At 45.6% G+C, this 18,856-nt stretch overlaps 1 protein-coding gene and 1 long non-coding RNA gene across 2 annotated transcripts; one reads left to right on the forward strand and one right to left on the reverse strand.

Annotated features, from left to right (window-relative positions):
* Positions 1-464: 464 nt before the first annotated feature.
* On the reverse strand, positions 465-3,491 carry HTR5A (5-hydroxytryptamine receptor 5A). Its single transcript, XM_027820475.3, has 2 exons — positions 2,546-3,491; positions 465-1,612 (listed from the first exon to the last, which is right to left on the reverse strand). The coding sequence occupies exons 1-2, from the start codon at positions 3,281-3,283 to the stop codon at positions 1,280-1,282; spliced, it is 1,071 nt and encodes a 356-aa protein (XP_027676276.2). The 5' UTR covers positions 3,284-3,491; the 3' UTR covers positions 465-1,279.
* A 296-nt stretch (positions 3,492-3,787) lies between these two features.
* On the forward strand, positions 3,788-18,654 carry LOC122464774. Its single transcript, XR_006289125.1, has 4 exons — positions 3,788-3,922; positions 6,548-6,746; positions 8,733-8,910; positions 18,267-18,654. It is a non-coding gene; the product is annotated as an uncharacterized LOC122464774 (long non-coding RNA).
* The last annotated feature ends 202 nt before the right edge of the window (positions 18,655-18,856 follow it).

The following is an 18,856-nucleotide window of genomic DNA, read 5'->3' on the forward strand; positions in this document are numbered from 1 at the left end:
GAATAAGATTCATTTTTAGAGTTAAAATGAATCTCTGTTTGCAACACAGATTCCATTCTTCACCTCTGAAAAAACAGCTTTTTCAGTAAAATAGCTGGTTTCACACAAAAACAATGAGGAGTCTGGTGGAACCTTAAAGACTAACAGATTTATTTGGGCATAAGCTTTTGTGGGTAAAAACCCCACTTCTTCAGATGCATGTTTCACACAATCATGAGAAACCCTACTGCTAAAGGGGTCTGGCTTTGCATATGGGAATATGCAAATTAAGGGTTCTGAAATGCAAAGAGCAGCTAAGCAGGCACTGGGCTTCAAAAACCCTTTTCAGAGTAACAGCCGTGTTAGTCTGTATTCGCAAAAAGAAAAGGAGTACTTGTGGCACCTTAGAGACTAACCAATTTATTTGAGCATAAGCTTTCATGAGCTACAGCTCACTTCATCGGATGCATCCGATGAAGTGAGCTGTAGCTCATGAAAGCTTATGCTCAAATAAATTGGTTAGTCTCTAAGGTGCCACAAGTACTCCTTTTCTTTTTGCAAAAACCCTTTTGTGTCACATGGACTCCTCTGCCCTGCTCTTGCAACCAAACTGCCCCTGAGTGACATCACTGAAGAGAGGGTAAAGTCAAACATATGCTGGAAAAGGACCTGGCTGGAGACTCAGCAAGCCCTTGTTTGCTGTTTACAAAACAACTGGCTTGAAGGGTGTTTTTTTTTTTTTTTTGAAGTTTTGACAAAGCCCTGGCTGGGATGATTTAGTTGGGGATTGGTCCTGCTTTGAGCAGGGGGTTGGACTAGATGACCTCCTGAGGTCCATTCCAACCCAGAGATTCTAAGGGTGGGAAAGGAAGTGTGGGCAGAGTCTCTGAGGGCTGCTGAATTTCAGAAGCAATCTTTTATGAGCTCAGTGAATCCTTATGGTGATCTCTGTAGTGGAGAGTTTGTTTCAGTGTTCCCCAGTCTGTTTAGGACAGTGGTTCTTAATCTCTTGAACTGGTGACCCCTTTCATGTAGCTAGCCTCTGAGTGCTACCCCCACCTTATAAATTAAAAACACTTTTTTATATCTTTAAACACCATTATAAATGCTGGATGCAAAGCAGGGTTTGGGGTGGAGGCTGACAGCTCCCAAACCCCCATGTAATAACTTTGCGACCCCAAGGGGTCCTGACCATCAGTTTGAGAACCCCTGGTATAGGATGTGCTAAGTAGGGAAGGTGATGGATCTTTAGAGGGGTTGCTGGAGAACAGGGGGTTTCCTCCTATTTCCTGCTTGCTGCTCAGTGCTGTCTGGAAAACAGGTTCCTGAAGGCATTGTTGTAGTTTTTGTTGAAAGCCGTATAGATCAATGGATTAAAAAAGGAATTAGAATAGCCGAGCCATAGAAAAATACTTTTCCAAATGGGTGGGATGTCACAGGAGCAGAGAGGGTTGATGAGTTCAGTGATGAAGAAGGGGATCCAGCATAGTACGAAGACCCCAATAAGGATGCCCACCATGAGGACAGCTTTCTTCTCCTTTTGCTCTCTCCACGAGTCTCCATCGGTCTGGAAGGTAACAGTGGCGTGACGGACCGTGAAGACCATTTGGGATTGTTGGGAGGCCTCCTTCACCTGCCAGATGTGAGCACAAGCATCAACGTATGCACCCTGCCTGCTGCCCATCATCACACCAGGCATATTGCATGTGTCAGCAAACCTACAGTACAGCTGTAGTTATATGAATGTGATTGGGCACACTGAAGTAGTTTGGGTCAGCAGTGCAACTTTATCATATTTAAGAGATGTGAGGTTATGTCCCTGTTTTGAGTAATAGGAAGTTTTAAATAACTGAGGTTAGAAAAATAGCAGTGATAGTGGAAACTGCATATGCACAATTACTCCACCTATCACAATCCAACCATGTATATTTCACACATTTAGTACAATCAGAACAGTAAATCTCTCTCACACACACAACCCTGCCTGCTTCTTCTGACTATACTACTCTCTCTGAGGGGCATACGATGGGGGAAGGATAAAAATGCACTCGGAGAGCATACAACATATATTATCGCCAAAAACAGTCATATAGCTTATTAATACATCAGCTAGCCATGAGTTCAAAGCATCCAGCCACCATTAGGAAACAATTTGCAAGGTAGTGTAGGTGTCTGCACAGACACACGTTTTCCCTTAGACTTTGTCAGGTCATTTTCCATATTCTGGGTGGCTACCTACAGACCCTCCACCCCCAACTCCTAAGGGGCAGAGTCACCTGTGAAAGCCTTAGTCGTACAAGTGAGCACTGATCCACAGGATTTCAAGGATTTCAGTGAGTCACTGCTCACCAGCCTGAATCAGAGGTTCACAGTCAGGCTCAAAAGTTCCCCCACAACGTTTCCACTAGCACTCAGTGACTGCACACTTGGCCTGCAAGTCTCCCTTCTAGACCTGACAGTGCTCCACAGTCCTTGGGCAAGTTTCCCCCCCGCAGGGCTGGGCCATGGACATCATCCCAGCTGCCACTCAGCCCAGGCCAGCTGGCAAACCCCAGGCTCGACCCACCTCTAGCCCTTCGGGGGCGATGGGGGTGATGGAGTTGCTCTTCCGGGATCCCATGCGAAACTTGGCCGCCTTGTAGATCTTCCAGTAGACGAAGAGCACGACGCAGAGCGGCAGGTAGAAGGCGCCGAAGGTGGAGAAGACGGTGTAGGAAGGCTCCTTGCTGACCTGGCACTCCTGGCTGCCCTCGGAGTAGGTCTCGCCCCAGCCGAAGAGCAGCGGGGCCAGGGCGATGACGGCGGAGAGGGCCCAGGTGAGGGCGATCATGGCGTTGGAGATGCAGCGGCGGGCGCGCAGGGTGTACTCCAGGTGGCGGCTGAGGGACCAGTAGCGGTCCAGGGCGATGGCCGTCACGTTCCAGATGCTGGCCGTGCAGCACAGCACGTCGAAGGCGATCCACACCTGGCACAGCCGCCGGCCCAGCCGCCAGCGCCGCCCGGCCAGCTCGTGCACCAGGCTGAGGGGCATGACCAGGGCCGCCACCATCACGTCGGAGGCGGCCAGGGAGGCCACCAGGTTGTGGGGCACGCGGTGGAAGGCGCGCACCCGCAGGATGGTGGCCAGCACCAGCACGTTCCACAGGAAGGTGGCGGCGGCCAGCAGCGCCAGCAGGGTGAGCAGCAGCACGCCGAACACCGACAGCGGGGCGCCGCCGGCCAGGGCCGCCGGGGGGCCGCCGCCGCCGCTCCGGTTGGCCGCTGCTGCCCACGGGGTGGCGGAGAGGTTCAGGGGCCCGTCCATGCCGGCCGCCGCCTGGGAAGGGCGCGGCGGAGGGCGGCCGCGGGACTCAGGGCGCGGGCGGCGGCGGGCTGGGCGCCGGCTGCGCCTCCGTGCCCGGCCCGAGGCAAAGTTTGCGGGGAGGCGCGGCCATGGCGCCGGCGGGAGGGAGCGTGCCCGCGGGCTCGGCGCCGGGGACGGGAGAACAGCCCCGGCCCCTCCGCGAGCGAGCCCTGCTGGCCGCCCCGCCTGGGGGAGCCCGCCCCGAGCGCCTGAGCCGCGCTCCCTAGTGTAGCTGCGGCTCCGCGCCCGGCGGTGCAGGGCTGGGAGCGGCGACGAGCGCAAGTCGGAGCCGGCGGCGGGGCTTTATCAAAGAGGAGAATGACTCCGACGTCAAAACGTGGCCCATCAGCTGACGGCAACCCCCCCTTCCCTCCAGTCCTCCCCGGGCGAACGCACCCCTCGCTCCGCGAGAGCCTGCCTGCCTATCTGCCTTCCCCGGCCGGGTGGCGGCCCCTGCCTCCGTCGCTCGCTCGCTGCCAGGTGGAGGAGGAGCCCGCTTGGGTTCGGCACCTGCTGCTTAGCTCCGTGCCCTGCTGCTCCTCGCCCTGAAAGTCTCCACGAACAGCCCAGGCGTCTTGCAGAGGACTGCACCAGCTGATGGTAAATGGATTCCCTCCTCTGTGCTCAGCTTAGTGCTTCGCTCACTGTCACAACCTATTCATCTCCTGCACCTATTACCCTGTTCAGCTAGGATGCTGCTCTGCACTTGCTCGTATGAATGAACTCATACGAGATTTGGTTTGCGAGAAGAAAGGGGGTTAATTTACAGTGAGGGATCCATCTTCTATTACAAGGGAGCAGGTATCCATAGCTTAGGTTTATAAGCACTTTAACCAAAGCTCTGTTCTACCTGGCAAGGTGCATATGCATGTAACCAACTGGTCAGGTGGGTTACCTGTGCATATATGAAAATAGAGTATTTCCCATGGGCTTCAGCAGAGCAGAGGCAGATTAACGTTGTCTCTGGTCTCAAGTGTGTTGGTAAAAGGAGCTGGAGAATAAGAGCTTTTCAAAATCATGCTTAGTCATTTCAGTTTCTAGATGTTTATCTAGAGATTAGCTATAGTTAAGTCAACTCAGCTTTTCCAGTACTGCTTTTTTGCTAAGTGTTTGGGACATCCATCATGCAAACATCCCACTTCATTGGTGCTGCTTTTTCATGGACTTTAATTTCCCCTGTTGTGAAATATAATTTTAAAATTGAAAAGAATTACACCTAGATGTTTTAAAAACTCAGAAGTTACTGGCAATGTTAATATACTCACACTGAATGTGTCTCACAGGACTGCATGTATCTAACAAGCCATCTAGTATGTGTAAGGGGTCAAGTGACTGTTTCTTCTGGAATCTCACCTTTTGCATATCCTGACTTTTAACTATAATTAACTTTTTATTAAAGCTAAACAGAATACTTCTTTGACTACTACACATTTTTGTATTTAAAAAATTTGTACTTACTTTTTTTTATTATTATTTCTGTAACAGTAGTGATTAGAGGCGCCAAATGGAGTCAGGGCCCCATTGTGCTAGGCACTGTACAGACACAGAGAGACAGTCAGTACCTTAATCAGCTTAACAAACTAACTGGACAAGACAAACAGGAGGTGGGAGAAAGGAAATAAGTAAATAAATATTAAGGAAGAGTGATAGATAGACTTAATGCAGTTCCATTGGATTTAGGGGAAGAAATACAGATGTAACAGTTCTGTAGAGATGCACAACAGCACAGTACCATAGGCAATAGCATAACTAAAAATCAAATGGGTATTTGGTACTGCACATTTTTAACCTCCATAGAACGTTTTATATTCAAGCTACTCAGTAAGGGCTAGAGACATGTGATGTTTCAAAGTTCAGCCTATTTGCATAGTACTCATATAGGAGGCATGCGGGGTTTTGCTTCTCAGTGCTGCCAGGTGAAAGAAACACATCGAGAAAAAGTTGGAGAATGTAGGGTTGTCGGGATGTGGTTTGGAGGGGGCAGAGGGGGAGATTGGCACTATACCACACTTTTAGAGGCATACCATTACTTTTCCTCTTGTGCACAGAAATAACCACAATGTTTTTGATGGGAAAAGTCTCTCTTTTCCACTCACAACTCAAATATAGCTGAATGGATTTTGCACAGATTTATAAAGCATCCCTTTTGGGGCTGAACCCAATCCCAGAAAGTTCCTGATCCTGCAAGATTCTGAGCCTCCTCAATTACCACTGACCTCAAGGTCTTGAAGGAATCACTTAACACCTATCAGGATCAGGCCTATATTAATTAGTGGGCCTTTCCCAACAAACTGCAGAAACACAAAGCTAAACATTATGTGGTATGTGCTCCTAAGACCAAAATACAGGGGCTATTGCTTTAGGAAGAAGTAAACAAGAGTAACCATGAGAAAAATTGGAAACGTAACCATGAAAGCTGAAGCATAAATCTAGATGAGGTATGTTCAGTGTTTCCTCTCACTATGCACTAGGATTTTCACTATTGTATTGACTGGACCTCTCACTAAAGGTATTAACAGATTCCTGGGGACTGAATGGATCAGGAAAGAGTTAATTGGAAATAGCTCTTTCATCTGGAAGTCACCTGCTGAATCCATCTTGACAGAAAACTATTACTTTAAAGGACAAAATCCTCCCTGCTTTACTCACATAGGTAATCCCATTGATCCCACTTCTGGAGTTGGGATTCAGTATGCTTCTCTGCAGAACCTGGGTCTCTTTGCCCTGTTCTTCCAGGGGTTGCTTTTTTATCCTTCGGAAGTCTGTCTCATAAACCTGATCAAATGGGTTCATGCAGGATAGACTTGAAAGCAGTTAATTCTCTGCATCGTCTTCTAAGTACTGGTAAGTGGGGGGCTATAAGAAGTGTTTTTCTGCCTTCCTGCTGAAATTAACTCTTGAGAGGTGTTAAGTACGTGCAACTCTCATTGATTTCACTGGTGGTAGCACGGTGATGCTCAACCAGTTTGTGATGAGCCCATAAGAGGCAATTATGAGATATTTGTCTCACGATCCTTCTGTAAATTTCCTGCAGGATAAGCCAACTAAAGGCTGACCACTGTTGCATACACAAATGCACACATCACACCTGAAAGTTGTTGTCCACGTTCCTGTTAAAGTTTCTTTTTTAAATAACTTTATTAAAATGAATTATGCTTTTAAGAGTAACTAGTATGATGGGGGTCCATCAACATAAGTATATTCCACCATGTGTCTCTCTTTTAGAATAACAGACACAGAGAGAAATATTAAGAAGAAATTGTATGCAGGAACATGAAGTTTCTTTAGCTTAATACATGAGCTTTGACTACCAAAGCATCCAGTACAAACTATCAAGAATCTGCCAGTAAGACACACTGGACTGATGACAGGAAATGGATGGATCTATAAAATGCAGTTGTTGTTCTGACCCTTTTTCCTGATGGTAAGTTGTAGAAGAGATTTGTTTCTCACAAGCTTTAGGCATTTTGGTGGCAAACTGGCATTGGTGCTAGTAAATTGGTGAAACTGTGGGAAAGTTTGTGATGTCACTAGACTGCAAATGGACTGCTTGGTGTGTGTTCTCCTGACTGTCATTCTGCTTCATCCCAGGCAGCTGATGACCTATATTTATATAAATCCTTTTGGACGGTGGCAATGTTCTGCAGAACACCAGAGAAGAAATTATATAAATTTTAAGACCCTTCTCTTACCAGTCAAGATGTCATCCTGAAGGTCTGATTTCTTTACCCTTTCATGAAGGATGAAGACAGAAAGCATTCTAAATAGTTTTCTGTGTTGGCCTTTGGGCTTCCCCAGTGCTCTCAATTTCGTTTTGTTGTTATAATGCAGTGTCAACCTGCATAGTAATGAAAGAACCATTGACATCAGAAATAAAATGCAGATGTCTTCTAAGGGATATTTTTTCCCCATCTGTAGTCCCTTAATCCTGGTTTCTTGATATGCAGTTGAAAGCTTCCTTGTTACTTGGCAATACCATTTCCTGAACAGCCACTCCACTACTGCTTTGTTTACCTGCCAAGTGTTTCTGTTGGCATAATTGACTTATCAGTGTGCTGCCTTCCCATATTGTGGATTGCTTTCAGGAGAATAATCTGAGATCCAGGAGATGGATCTGAGCTAATATGCATCAGATCCACATTCACATTTTTTCCTCTAGACATGGAATGTGTGCTCAGTTGCTTGCCTTTTAAGTAAAGGTTGTCAGTTCTCATCAGACTTGTAGATTTCTCTAAAAAAGAAAAGGAGGACTTGTGGCACCTTAGAGACTAACAAATTTATTTGAGCATAAGCTTTCGTGAGCTACAGCTCACTTCATCGGCTGCATTCAGTGGAAAATACAGTGGGGAGATTTATATACACAGAGAACATGAAACAATGGGTGTTACCATACACACTGTAACGAGAGTGATCAGGTAAGGTTAGCTACTATCAGCAGGAGAGCGGGGAACGTCAGGGGAGGGGGTGGAACGTTCTCAGTTCTTGTCGACTGCTGGAAATGGCCCACCTTGATTATCACTACAAAAGGTTCCCTTCCCCCCCTCCTGCTGGTAATAGCTGACCTTACCTGAGCACTCTCGTTACAGTGCGTATGGTAACACCCATTGTTTCATGTTCTCTGTGTATATAAATCTCCCCACTGTATTTTCCACTGAATGCATCCAATGAAGTGAGCTGTAGCTCACGAAAGCTTATGCTCAAATAAATTTGTTAGTCTCTAAGGTGCTACAAGTCCTCCTTTTCTTTTTGTGGATACAGACTAACACGGCTGCTATTCTGAAACCTGTAGATTTCTCTGTTTCAGCCTTTTGATATTGTGCAAATTGCTGTTAATTTGAGTAAGTTAAACACTCCATGTTCTGAAACCATAGTACTGAGACATGGTGAAGTACCTTCATGGATGCATTTCATGAGTGGGTGAAGTGATACCTGGATATATTTTGTGAAGCTATTTATTTAGACATTTAGATCAGTGCCCACCACAAAAGCAACTGGGAGCCTTCTACAACTAAAACCAGTCATTCCTAAGCTAACAACATATTAAACTGTAGGGTCTGATCATGCAGACTCTCTCACACTGAGTAATAATTGGGTGTACTAGTGAGTAGGGACTGCTTATACAAGTAAGGGTTTGCAGGACTGTGTCTCACATTCATAGACAGTACATTACAGCTAATTCCATCAATAGGTCCATGTAAAGATGTGTTTTTCCATGCATTCTGTATGTAAGTTCTATGAGACAGATTTCCCTCTCGCACAGAAAAAAACAAAACAGGAAAGCTGTAGGGGGAAAGAAAACTCCATAAGGTTCCCATCACAGGGTTCTCCTCACAGTATCCCATCTAGTGGGAAGGGGACAGCGCATGGATTTTGGAGGCCAGCCCCAATCTTCCAAACTTGCATATTTTAGGAATCCACAAGGAAGGATATCCCCACTTTTGCATGGAGCCTGGAGCCGTCCTTGTGGGCCGCTGGAAACACAATTCCCGCTCGAGCTGTTCTGCTATGGAAGAGACTTAAATGGAGATAATACAAAGTGTCAGCACCCACCGGGATTCCTTTGCAGAAATTTTGGGTGCAGAGCAGAGGTTAGTGCCATGGTACGCTCTCCTGTGCTGCTGCTCCTCCTGTCCCCAGCACCCCTCTACACAGATCCCCCAAAGAGGGGCAAATAAGTAGGGCCAGTTGGGGGGACAGTGCTGCAGAGGTGGTTTTGTCCTGCTTCTGCATGGAAGGTGGGGGGCTGTGTATGGGGAGGTCTTTCTCCAGACACAGATTTCTGGGAGATTAGACAAGCACATGTGTGGTTCGATGGAGGCAGATTACAAAAGCCCACAGGTAAGTAAAAAACATGGAGACTTGGGAGAAGGGTCGGAATCTGGAGGGAGCATTGGTCGTTTAGCAGTGATAAGGGAGAGACCAGAGAGAAAATACGGGGGAAATCAAATCAGTATCTTAGATATCTGTATACTAACGCAAGAAGAATGGGGAATAAGCAGGAAGAACTTGAAATGCTAGTGAATAAACACAACTATGACATAGCTGGCATCACAGAGACTTGGTGGGATAATATGGATGACTGGAATATTGGTATAGAAGGGTACAGCTTGCTCAGGAAGGACAGGCAGGGGAAAAATGGAGGAGGTGTTGTCTTATATATTAAAAATGTGTATATTTGGACTGAGGTTGAGATGGAAACAGAAGACAGACTTGTTGGAAGTCTCTGCGTAAGGAAAAAAGGGGTAAAAACCAAGGTTGATGTCATGGTAAGGGTCTACTACAGACAGCCTAACCAGGAAGAAGAGGTGGAGGAGGCTTAACTAACAAAATCAACCAAAGCACAGGACTTGGTGGTGATGGGGGACTTCAACTACCTAGACATCTGTTGGGAAAATAGCACAGCAGGGCATAGATTATCCCACAAATTCTTGGAATATATTGAAGACCACTTTTTATTTCAGAAGGTGGAGAAAGCTACTAGGGGAGAGACTGTTCTAGTTTTGATTTTGACAAATAGGGAGGAACTGGTTGAGAATTTGAAAGTGGAATGCAGTTTAGGTGAAAGTAATCATGAATTGGCAGACTTAATGATTTTAAGGAAAGGTAGGAGGTAAAACAGCAGAATAAAGATAATGGATTTCAAGAAGGCAAACTTTAGCAAACTCAGGGAGTTGACAGGTAAGATCCCATGGGAAGCAAGTCTAAGGAGAAAACATTCAAAAGAGTTGGCAATTTTTCAGAGAGACATTATTAAGGGCACATAAGCAAACTATCCCACTGTGTAGGAAAGATAGGTAGAATGGCAAGAGACCATACTGGCTTAACCAGGAGATCTTCAATTATCTGAAACTCAAAAAAAGAGTCCGACCAAAAGTGGAAACTAGGTCAAATTTCAAAGGATGAATAGAAACAAATAACATAAGCATGTAGGTACAAAATTAGAACAGCCAAGGTACAAAATGAGGTTAAATTAGCTATAGACATAAAGGGTAACAAGAAAATGTTATGCAAATACACTCGAAGCAAGAGGAAGACCAAGGACAGGGTAGGCCCGTTACTCAATGGGAGGGTGGGGGGAACAATAACAGAAAATGTGGAAATGGCAGAAGTGCTTAATAACTTTTGTTTGTTTGTTTTCACCAAAAAGGTTATCAGTGACTGGCTAACTAACATAGTGAATGACACTGGAAATGAGGTAGGATCAGAGGCTAAAATAGGGAAAGAACAAGTTAAAAATTACTTAGACAAGTTAGTTGTCTTCAAGCCACCAGAGCCAGATGAAATACAGCCTAGAATACTCAAGGAGCTGACTGAGGAGATAAGCCATTAGTGATCATCTCTGAAAACTCATGGAAGATGTGAGAGATTCCAGAGGACTGGAAAAGGGCAAATATAGTTCCCATCTATAAAAAGGGAAATAAGGACAACCCATGGAATTACAGACCAGTCAGCTTAGCTTTGGTACCCAAAAAGATAATGGAGCAAATAAGCAATCAGTTTGCAAACATCTAAAAGATAAGGTGATAAGTAACAGCATGGATTTGTCAAGAATAAATTGTCAAATCAACCTAATAACTTTCCTTGACAGGGTGTAACAAGACTTGTACATATGAGGGAAGCAGTAGATGTGGTATATTTTGACTTTAGTAAGGCTTTTGATACTGTCTTGCATGACCTTCTCATAAACAAACTGGAGAAATACAGTCTAGATGGAGCTACTGTAAAGTGGGTGCATAACTGGTTGGAAAACTGTTCCCAGAGAGTAGTTATCAGTGGTTCACAATCAAGCTGGAAGGACATATCAAGTGAGGTCCTGCAGGAATCAGTTTTGCGTCCGGTTCTGTTCAATATCTTCATCAATGATTTAGATAAAGGCATAGAAAGTACATTTCTATGTAGCAAGAGATGTCAAGAGTAACAAGAAGGGTTTCTTCAGGTATGTTGGCAACAAGAAGAAAGCCAAGGAAAGTGTGGGCCCCTTACTGAATGAGGGAGGCAACCTAGTGACAGAGGATGTGGAAAAAGCGAATGTGCTCAATGCTTTTTTTGCCTCTGTCTTCACTAACAAGGACAGCTCCCAGACTGCTGCGCTGGGCATCGCAACATGGGGAGTAGATGGCCAGCCCTCTGTGGAGAAAGAGGTGGTTAGGGACTATTTAGAAAAGCTGGACGTGCACAAGTCTATGGGGCCGGACGAGTTGCATCCGAGAGTGCTAAAGGAATTGGCGGATGTGATTGCAGAGCCATTGGCCATTATCTTTGAAAACTCGTGGCGAACGGGGGAAGTCCCGGATGACTGGAAAAAGGCTAATGTAGTGCCAATCTTTAAAAAAGGGAAGAAGGAGGATCCTGGGAAGTACAGGCCAGTCAGCCTCACCTCAGTCCCCGGAAAAATCATGGAGCAGGTCCTCAAGGAATCAATCCTGAAGCACTTACATGAGAGGAAAGTGATCAGGAACAGTCAGCATGGATTCACCAAGGGTAGGTCATGCCTGACTAATCTAATAGCCTTCTATGATGAAATTACTGATTCTGTGGATGAAGGGAAAGCAGTGGATGTATTGTTTCTTGACTTTAGCAAAGCTTTTGACACAGTCTCCCACAGTATTCTTGTCAGCAAGTTAAAGAAGTATGGGCTGGATGAATGCACTATAAGGTGGGTAGAAATTGGCTAGATTGTCGGGCTCAACGGGTAGTGATCAATGGCTCCATGTCTAGTTGGCAGCCGGTGTCAAGTGGAGTGCCCCAGGGGTCGGTCCTGGGGCTGGTTTTGTTCAATATCTTCATAAATGATCTGGAGGATGGTGTGGATTGCACTCTCAGCAAATTTGCAGATGATGCTAAACTGGGAGGAGTGGTAGATACGCTGGAGGGCAGGGATAGGATACAGAGGGACCTAGACAAATTGGAGGATTGGGCCAAAAGAAATTTGATGAGGTTCAATAAGGATAAGTGCAGGGTCCTGCACTTAGGACGGAAGAACCCAATGCACAGCTACAGACTAGGGACCGAATGGCTAGGCAGCAGTTCTGCGGAAAAGGACCTAGGGGTTACAGTGGACGAGAAGCTGGATATGAGTCAGCAGTGTGCCCTTGTTGCCAAGAAGGCCAATGGCATTTTGGGATGTATAAGTAGGGGCATAGCGAGCAGATCGAGGGACGTGATCGTTCCCCTCTATTCTACATTGGTGAGGCCTCATCTGGAGTACTGTGTCCAGTTTTGGGCCCCACACTACAAGAAGGACGTGGATAAATTGGAGAGAGTCCAGCGAAGGGCAACAAAAATGATTAGGGGTCTGGAACCCATGACTTATGAGGAGAGGCTGAAGGAACTGGGATTGTTTAGTCTGCAGAAGAGAAGAATGAGGGGGGATTTGATAGCTGCTTTCAACTACCTGAGAGGTGGTTCCAGAGAGGATGGTTCTAGACTATTCTCAGTGGTAGAAGAGGACAGGACAAGGAGTAATGGTCTCAAGTTGCAGTGGGGGAGGTTTAGGTTGGATATTAGGAAAAACTTTTTCACTAAGAGGGTGGTGAAACACTGGAATGCGTTACCTAGGGAGGTGGTAGAATCTCCTTCCTTGGAAGTTTTTAAGGTCAGGCTTGACAAAGCCTTGGCTGGGATGATTTGATTGGGGATTGGTCCTGCTTTGAGCAGGGGGTTGGACTAGATGACCTCCTGAGGTCCCTTCCAACCCTGATATTCTATGATTCTATGATTTATAAAGTTTGTGGATGATACTAAGCTGGAAGGAGTTGCAAGTGCTTTGGAGGATAGGATTAAAATTCAAAATGATCTGGACAAACTGGAGAAATGGTCTGAAATAAATAGGATGAAATTCAATAAGGACAAATGCAAAGTACTCCACTAAGGAAGGCACAATCAGCTGCACACATACAAAATGGGAAATGACTGCCTAGGAAGGGGTACCGCAGAAAGAGATCTGGGGGTCATAGTGGATCACAAGCTAAATATGAGTCAACAGTGTAACACTGTTGCAAAAAAAGCAAACGTCATCCTGGGATGTATTAGCAGGAGTGTTATAAGCAAGACATGAGATGTAATTCTTCCGCAGTACTCTCTGCTGATTAGGCCTCAACTGGAGTATGTGTCCAGTACTAGGTGCCACTATTCAGGAAAGAAGTGGTCAAATTGGAGAAAGTCCAGAGAAGGGCAACAGAAATTAATAAAGATCTAGAAAACATGACCTATAAGGGAAATTTGAAAAAAATTGTTTTTTTTTCCATCTGGAAAAGAGAAGACTGAGAGGGGACATGATAATACTTTTCAAGTACATAAAAGGTTGTTACCCGGAGGAGGGAGAAAAATTGTTCTCCTTTACCTCTAAGGATAGGATAAGAAGCAATGGGCTTAAATTGCAGCAAGGGCAGTTTAAGTTACACATTTGGAAAAACTTCCTAACTGTCAGGGTGGTTAAGCACTGGAATAAATTGGCTAGGGAGGTTGTTGAATCTCCATCATTGTCTCACCTGCTCTTAAAAATCTCCAAACACCTATCAGGGATGGTCTAGATCAGGGGTCGGCAACCTTTCAGAAGTGGTGTGCCGAGTCTTCATTTATTCACTCTAATTTAAGGTTTTGTGTGCCAATAATACATTTTAATGTTTTTTAGAAGGTCTCTCTCTATAAATCTATATATTATATAACTAAACTATTGTTGTATGTAAAGTAAACAAGGTTTTCAAAATGCTTAAGAAGCTTCATTTAAATTAAAATGCTGATCTTACACCGCTGCCCCGCTCAGCCCGCTGCCAGCCTGGGGTTCCGTTCACCTAGGCCGGCAGCAGGCTGAGCGGGGCCTGCAGCCGGGACCCCAGCTGGCAAGGGGCTGGCAGCCAGAACCCCAGACCAGCAGTGGGCTGAGAGGCTCAGCCCACTGCGACTCAGCCCGCCGCCGGTCTGGGGTCCCGGCTGCCAGCCCCGCTCAGCCCGCTGCCGGTCTGGGATCCCGGCCCTGCCCACATAGAGTGGGTATCTACCTTCTCCCTGGTTCTAGCCCATTCTCTTCCTCTCTCTCTCTCTGCACTGAGCACAGGGCTGGGGGTGAAGGAGCAGGCTGAGGGTGGGAGTGCACTGAGTCTAGGGTCTGGCCAGGAGCTAGAATGAGGGAGGGGGCTCAGGGTTGGGGCAGGAGGTTCGGGTGTGGAGTGCTTACCTGGGCAGCTTCCATTTTGTGTGAGGGGTGCAGGTGCTCCCATTTGGTGCTCAGGGTGGGGGTGGGAATGTGGGGGGTGCAAGAGTCAGGGCATAGGGTGTGCGGGGGCTGCATATGTGTGGGGGTGCAGGAGTCAGGGCAGGGGGCTGGGGGCATGTGTGGGGGTGCAGGAGTCAGGGCTGGGGTTGTGGGAGGGTGCAGGGTCAGGGCAGGAGGCTGGGGTGTGAGGGGGTGCAGGGGTCAGGGCAGAGGGCTGGGGGTGTGGGCTAGGGTTGTGGGGGTGCTCCCTGCCCAGAGTGGCTCACGGGAGGGGGCTGGAGGGGATATGCCCTGATTCCACCCCCCCCTTCTGCAAAGCCCCGCCCCCACCTCATCTCCGCCTCCTCCCCCTCCCCGGAGTAGTGAGCTCGCTGTGGCTCCGCTTCTCCCCGTCCCGCGCAAGGGCCATCAGCTGATGGGCGGCAGGGAGGGAGAGGGGGAGGGGCAGGAACCCAGCACGCTGAGGGAAGAGGCGGGGGAGGGGGGAGCTTGCCTGTCCTGCAGCAGCAGCCGCCAGGACCAAGCTTCTTCACCCTGCCCCCACGGGGGGGGGGAGGGAAGGAAGGGCAGAGAAGAGCGGGCCAGGGTGGGCAGGATTTTTAATGGCATGCTGCTGCCTGCCGGGGTCCCGGCCGCCAGCCCCACTCAGCCTGCTGCTGGCCTGGGTTCGGCAGCGGGCTGAGCGGGGCCGGCGGCTGGGACCCGGCAGGCAGCAGCGTGCCGTCTTTGGCATGCGTGCCGTCTTTGGCGTGCGTGCCATAGGTTGCCGACCCCTGGTCTAGATAATACTTAGTCCTGCCATGATTGCAGGAATCTGGACTAGATGGCCTCCAAGTCCCTTCCAATCCTATGATTCTATGGAATAGTTTTGCATAATTTGGGAATGTATCCTGCCACCGGCCGTGAAGTGGAACTCCCAATGCAGTGTTTACAAAAAGTCCTAAATTCTTAGTCTGACTGCTGTTGAGGAGGTTGCACAAGGGTTTGTAAACAGTCATCTGCCTCCTCCGAGATCATGAAAAATCCTGTTGTCTGTGAGCAGAGACGTGTGAGTTTAACAGGAAATGTCTTCAAGTAAACCAGTTTTTCTCAACCTTTCATACCAGGACCTCCCCACCTCCAGCCCCCATCTAGCTGGGGTCTAACCAGCAGCATGTCGCATTTAGCAATCTGGGAAGGTGGTTGTGATCCCCTGACACCTCTTTGTGACTTATGAAGTGAACCATTACACTGGCATTGCTGGGATATTTTGAGATATTCCTTTCCTTTCTTCCATGTTTTGATGAGCAGTGAAATAGCTAACACTGTTGACTTTGTGGGTATCTCAGTTAGCACCTGCTGGAATGAATGGGGCAGTATTGTTTCAGGACCTTTGCAAACTCAAGCAGATACCTCTGTATCAGTTATGCTCACTTCATCGTTTTGAAGGTTTTCTTTGCAATCGTAACAGCTAAATATTTATTTTTTTAAATGAAAGCGGATACTGGAGAATAATAAATACATTTATCTGTGCTCCCAGATAGTCCTTAGCACCCTCTGGTGGCATGCCCCACAAACGCTGCATTATAATAACGGATTAATGGCAACAGTATTACAAAAGAGCATAATGGGTTGTGGAGAACCACAAAAAGATGGTTAAGGTGCATCTCACGGACAGTTATTGATACATACAAAGCTGGACTATTTTATTCAGGTCAGATTTAGTATTAAGGCTTTGGTTATGTATGTGAACAAACTTTAACCAGCAATGTGTCTTGTTTTGTTTTATAGAAGTACAAGGTAGGTGTTCTCTGTGATCATCAATAAAATAATAAGGCTGAGATTTGCAAAAAACAGACTAGGGGATTTGGACACATGTCTTCCATTAAAATCAATAATAGACATTAAAAATTAATATAGGGACTCATATTTATATAATTTTAATGCCTAGTTTTTGTATGGCACTTTTCATCAGCTGATCTAGATGTCTAAATCCCCTAGACTGCTTTGAAGATCTCAACCTGCTATATTTCTGTGAATTAATTTTTGTTTCCTTTAGTGGAATTGTAGGCTTGTGGTGGAAAGGCTACACTGCTTATATCCTTTATCCAATCAGACTTGCAGGGACTAGGCTGGATAGCTACAATATGTTTGACCATCAGGTGCCAGGCACACTTTTCAGAGTATTCAAGAGGCATGTGGAGGCTGGTCTTTTTCTAGGAAAGATGGATATTTTTGTATTCCGTGATTAATCTGATTTATTTACACAGGTATTGATCCAAGTTGGGATTGTTATAATTTAATTTTGTGAGCTTTGTTTGTCTGGCACAGTATAAATGATGGGTAGAACTCTTGGGACAGATGCATATGTTGCAAATAGAAATAAATCAAAATGGATCAGTTTTTCTAAGGCCCTGATTCGGCAAAGCATCTTTATTCAGGACAGCACTGTGTTTAACTTTAAGCATGTGCTTAAATCCCAATGAAGTCTACAGGAGTTAAGTAGATGTTTAAAGTTTAAAAACATGCTTTAGTGCTTTCCTGAATCAGGGACAAAGGGTGAAAAAGTTATCATGCTATGTGGGAGGCAAAATCTTATATTGTAGGGAAAATGTGGACATGGAAATTTCCCTTTTGGAGGAGAAAGTATAAATGAATCCAGTTCTCTAAGTACACAAATTTTAGAATGAGTTAAATCTATTGACAGCCCTGCAGCTGCAGAGAAAAAAATATATAATTACAACTGTGAGCAGCAAAGTGGTTTAGCCTAATCGTTAAACATTGATAAGCACCAGAGTGCCTAATAAATTGCAAATCTCATTACCTATTTGTTATGTACATCATGAGATAACTGTTGAGGTTGAAAAGTATAAAAACTTGATTTAATTCACTGACATTTTGGATACACTGGGTCAGACTGGTCTTATAGCACATAGCAGCTTGTGGCCTATGAAAAGGAGTGTAATTGAAGATAAGGCTATAGCAAAATGAGTGAAAATGTAAGAGTTCAAGAATACATTAAAGCAGATGTATTTTACCTTCACACTGTAATCACCTACATGGGCCATGAGGCAAATTGCAAATACATTTGACACCCAGAAGGAAGATTATTACAGCAGTGGCACATTCTGCCAAATGTTACAATTTCTTCCATTCAGAACTCTTGAGAATCCAGTAGCAAATTAGACAAGTCCTGGGGCCCTGAGGCTACTCTTACTTATTCAGGTTAAGATTTCGAACAGCCCGAGAATAATTATTTATTTGGTTTTTTTTACATTTTTCAAATACATCTATAGCTCTGCCCCTACTTTAAAAATTACCACATAAACCAAAGATTGCACATAAATATGCCCACCTTGACCCATGCCCTCTTCAACAACCTTAACAAAGAGGGGGGGAAAAAAGATGGACGTTGCAACATGTTCCTAAGGCAAAGAAATCCATCCAGGCTCTGCCAGACGGGAGGAGGAAGGGAATTCCAAAACTGAGGCACCCTCACAGATGACTCCTTGCCAATAGCTCCTTCTTGCTTATATGGGCGAGCTCCTGCCCAAGTGTGTCTGCTGATTTCAACAGTGGCAGTATATTGCAAGGAGAGGGCTGATCTCTCAGCTAACCTGGTCCTAAACCACTGAGGGTTTTATAGGTTAAATTCAAAACCTTGAATTCCAGCCTGAAGACATTAGGGAGAAAAAAGGTGATTTAAAGTCAACTTCCCCTTACATCCCTCTCTTTCTTTCTTGATTGCAGGGCTGGAGGAACTGAGAATCAGGCCCTTTCGTTTTTTCATCACATCTGTTGCCCCCATATGTCTTGTAAAAGTGTAAAATAATTGAAATCGTGGAAGTGAGTCCCAGAAAGCAATTCTATCTCTCTTGGTTAATACTAAGAACTTGAGATCATTAAACGAGACTTACTTTAGATACAAAATCAATAATTCAAATTTTTGCATTGAGACATAGCAGATAATTAGTGGCTAAGTGCCCAATATGCTAGTGTATAATGTGTTCTGCTTACAACATAATAAAAAGGCAGTTAGTTTTAGACCTCAGTCTAATTAATTAAGCTAAAATACAGCTCCTAAGTCAAGTTGCATTTATTGATTTTGCTTGTGGTATATTTTAACCAGATACAATACCATATACTTCTCCTCCGTATGAGGAGAGACTAATAAGACTGGGACTTTTCAGCTTGGAAAAGAGATGGCTAAGGGGAGATATGATTGAGGTCTATAAAATCATGGCTGGTGTAGAGAAAGTAGATAAGGAAGTGTTGTTTAGTATTTCTCATAACACCAGAACTAGGGGTCACTAAATGAAATTAATAGGCAGCAGGTTTAA

This window comes from Chelonia mydas, chromosome 2 (genome assembly GCF_015237465.2).
Source record: "Chelonia mydas isolate rCheMyd1 chromosome 2, rCheMyd1.pri.v2, whole genome shotgun sequence".
Lineage (NCBI taxonomy): Eukaryota > Metazoa > Chordata > Testudines > Cheloniidae > Chelonia > Chelonia mydas.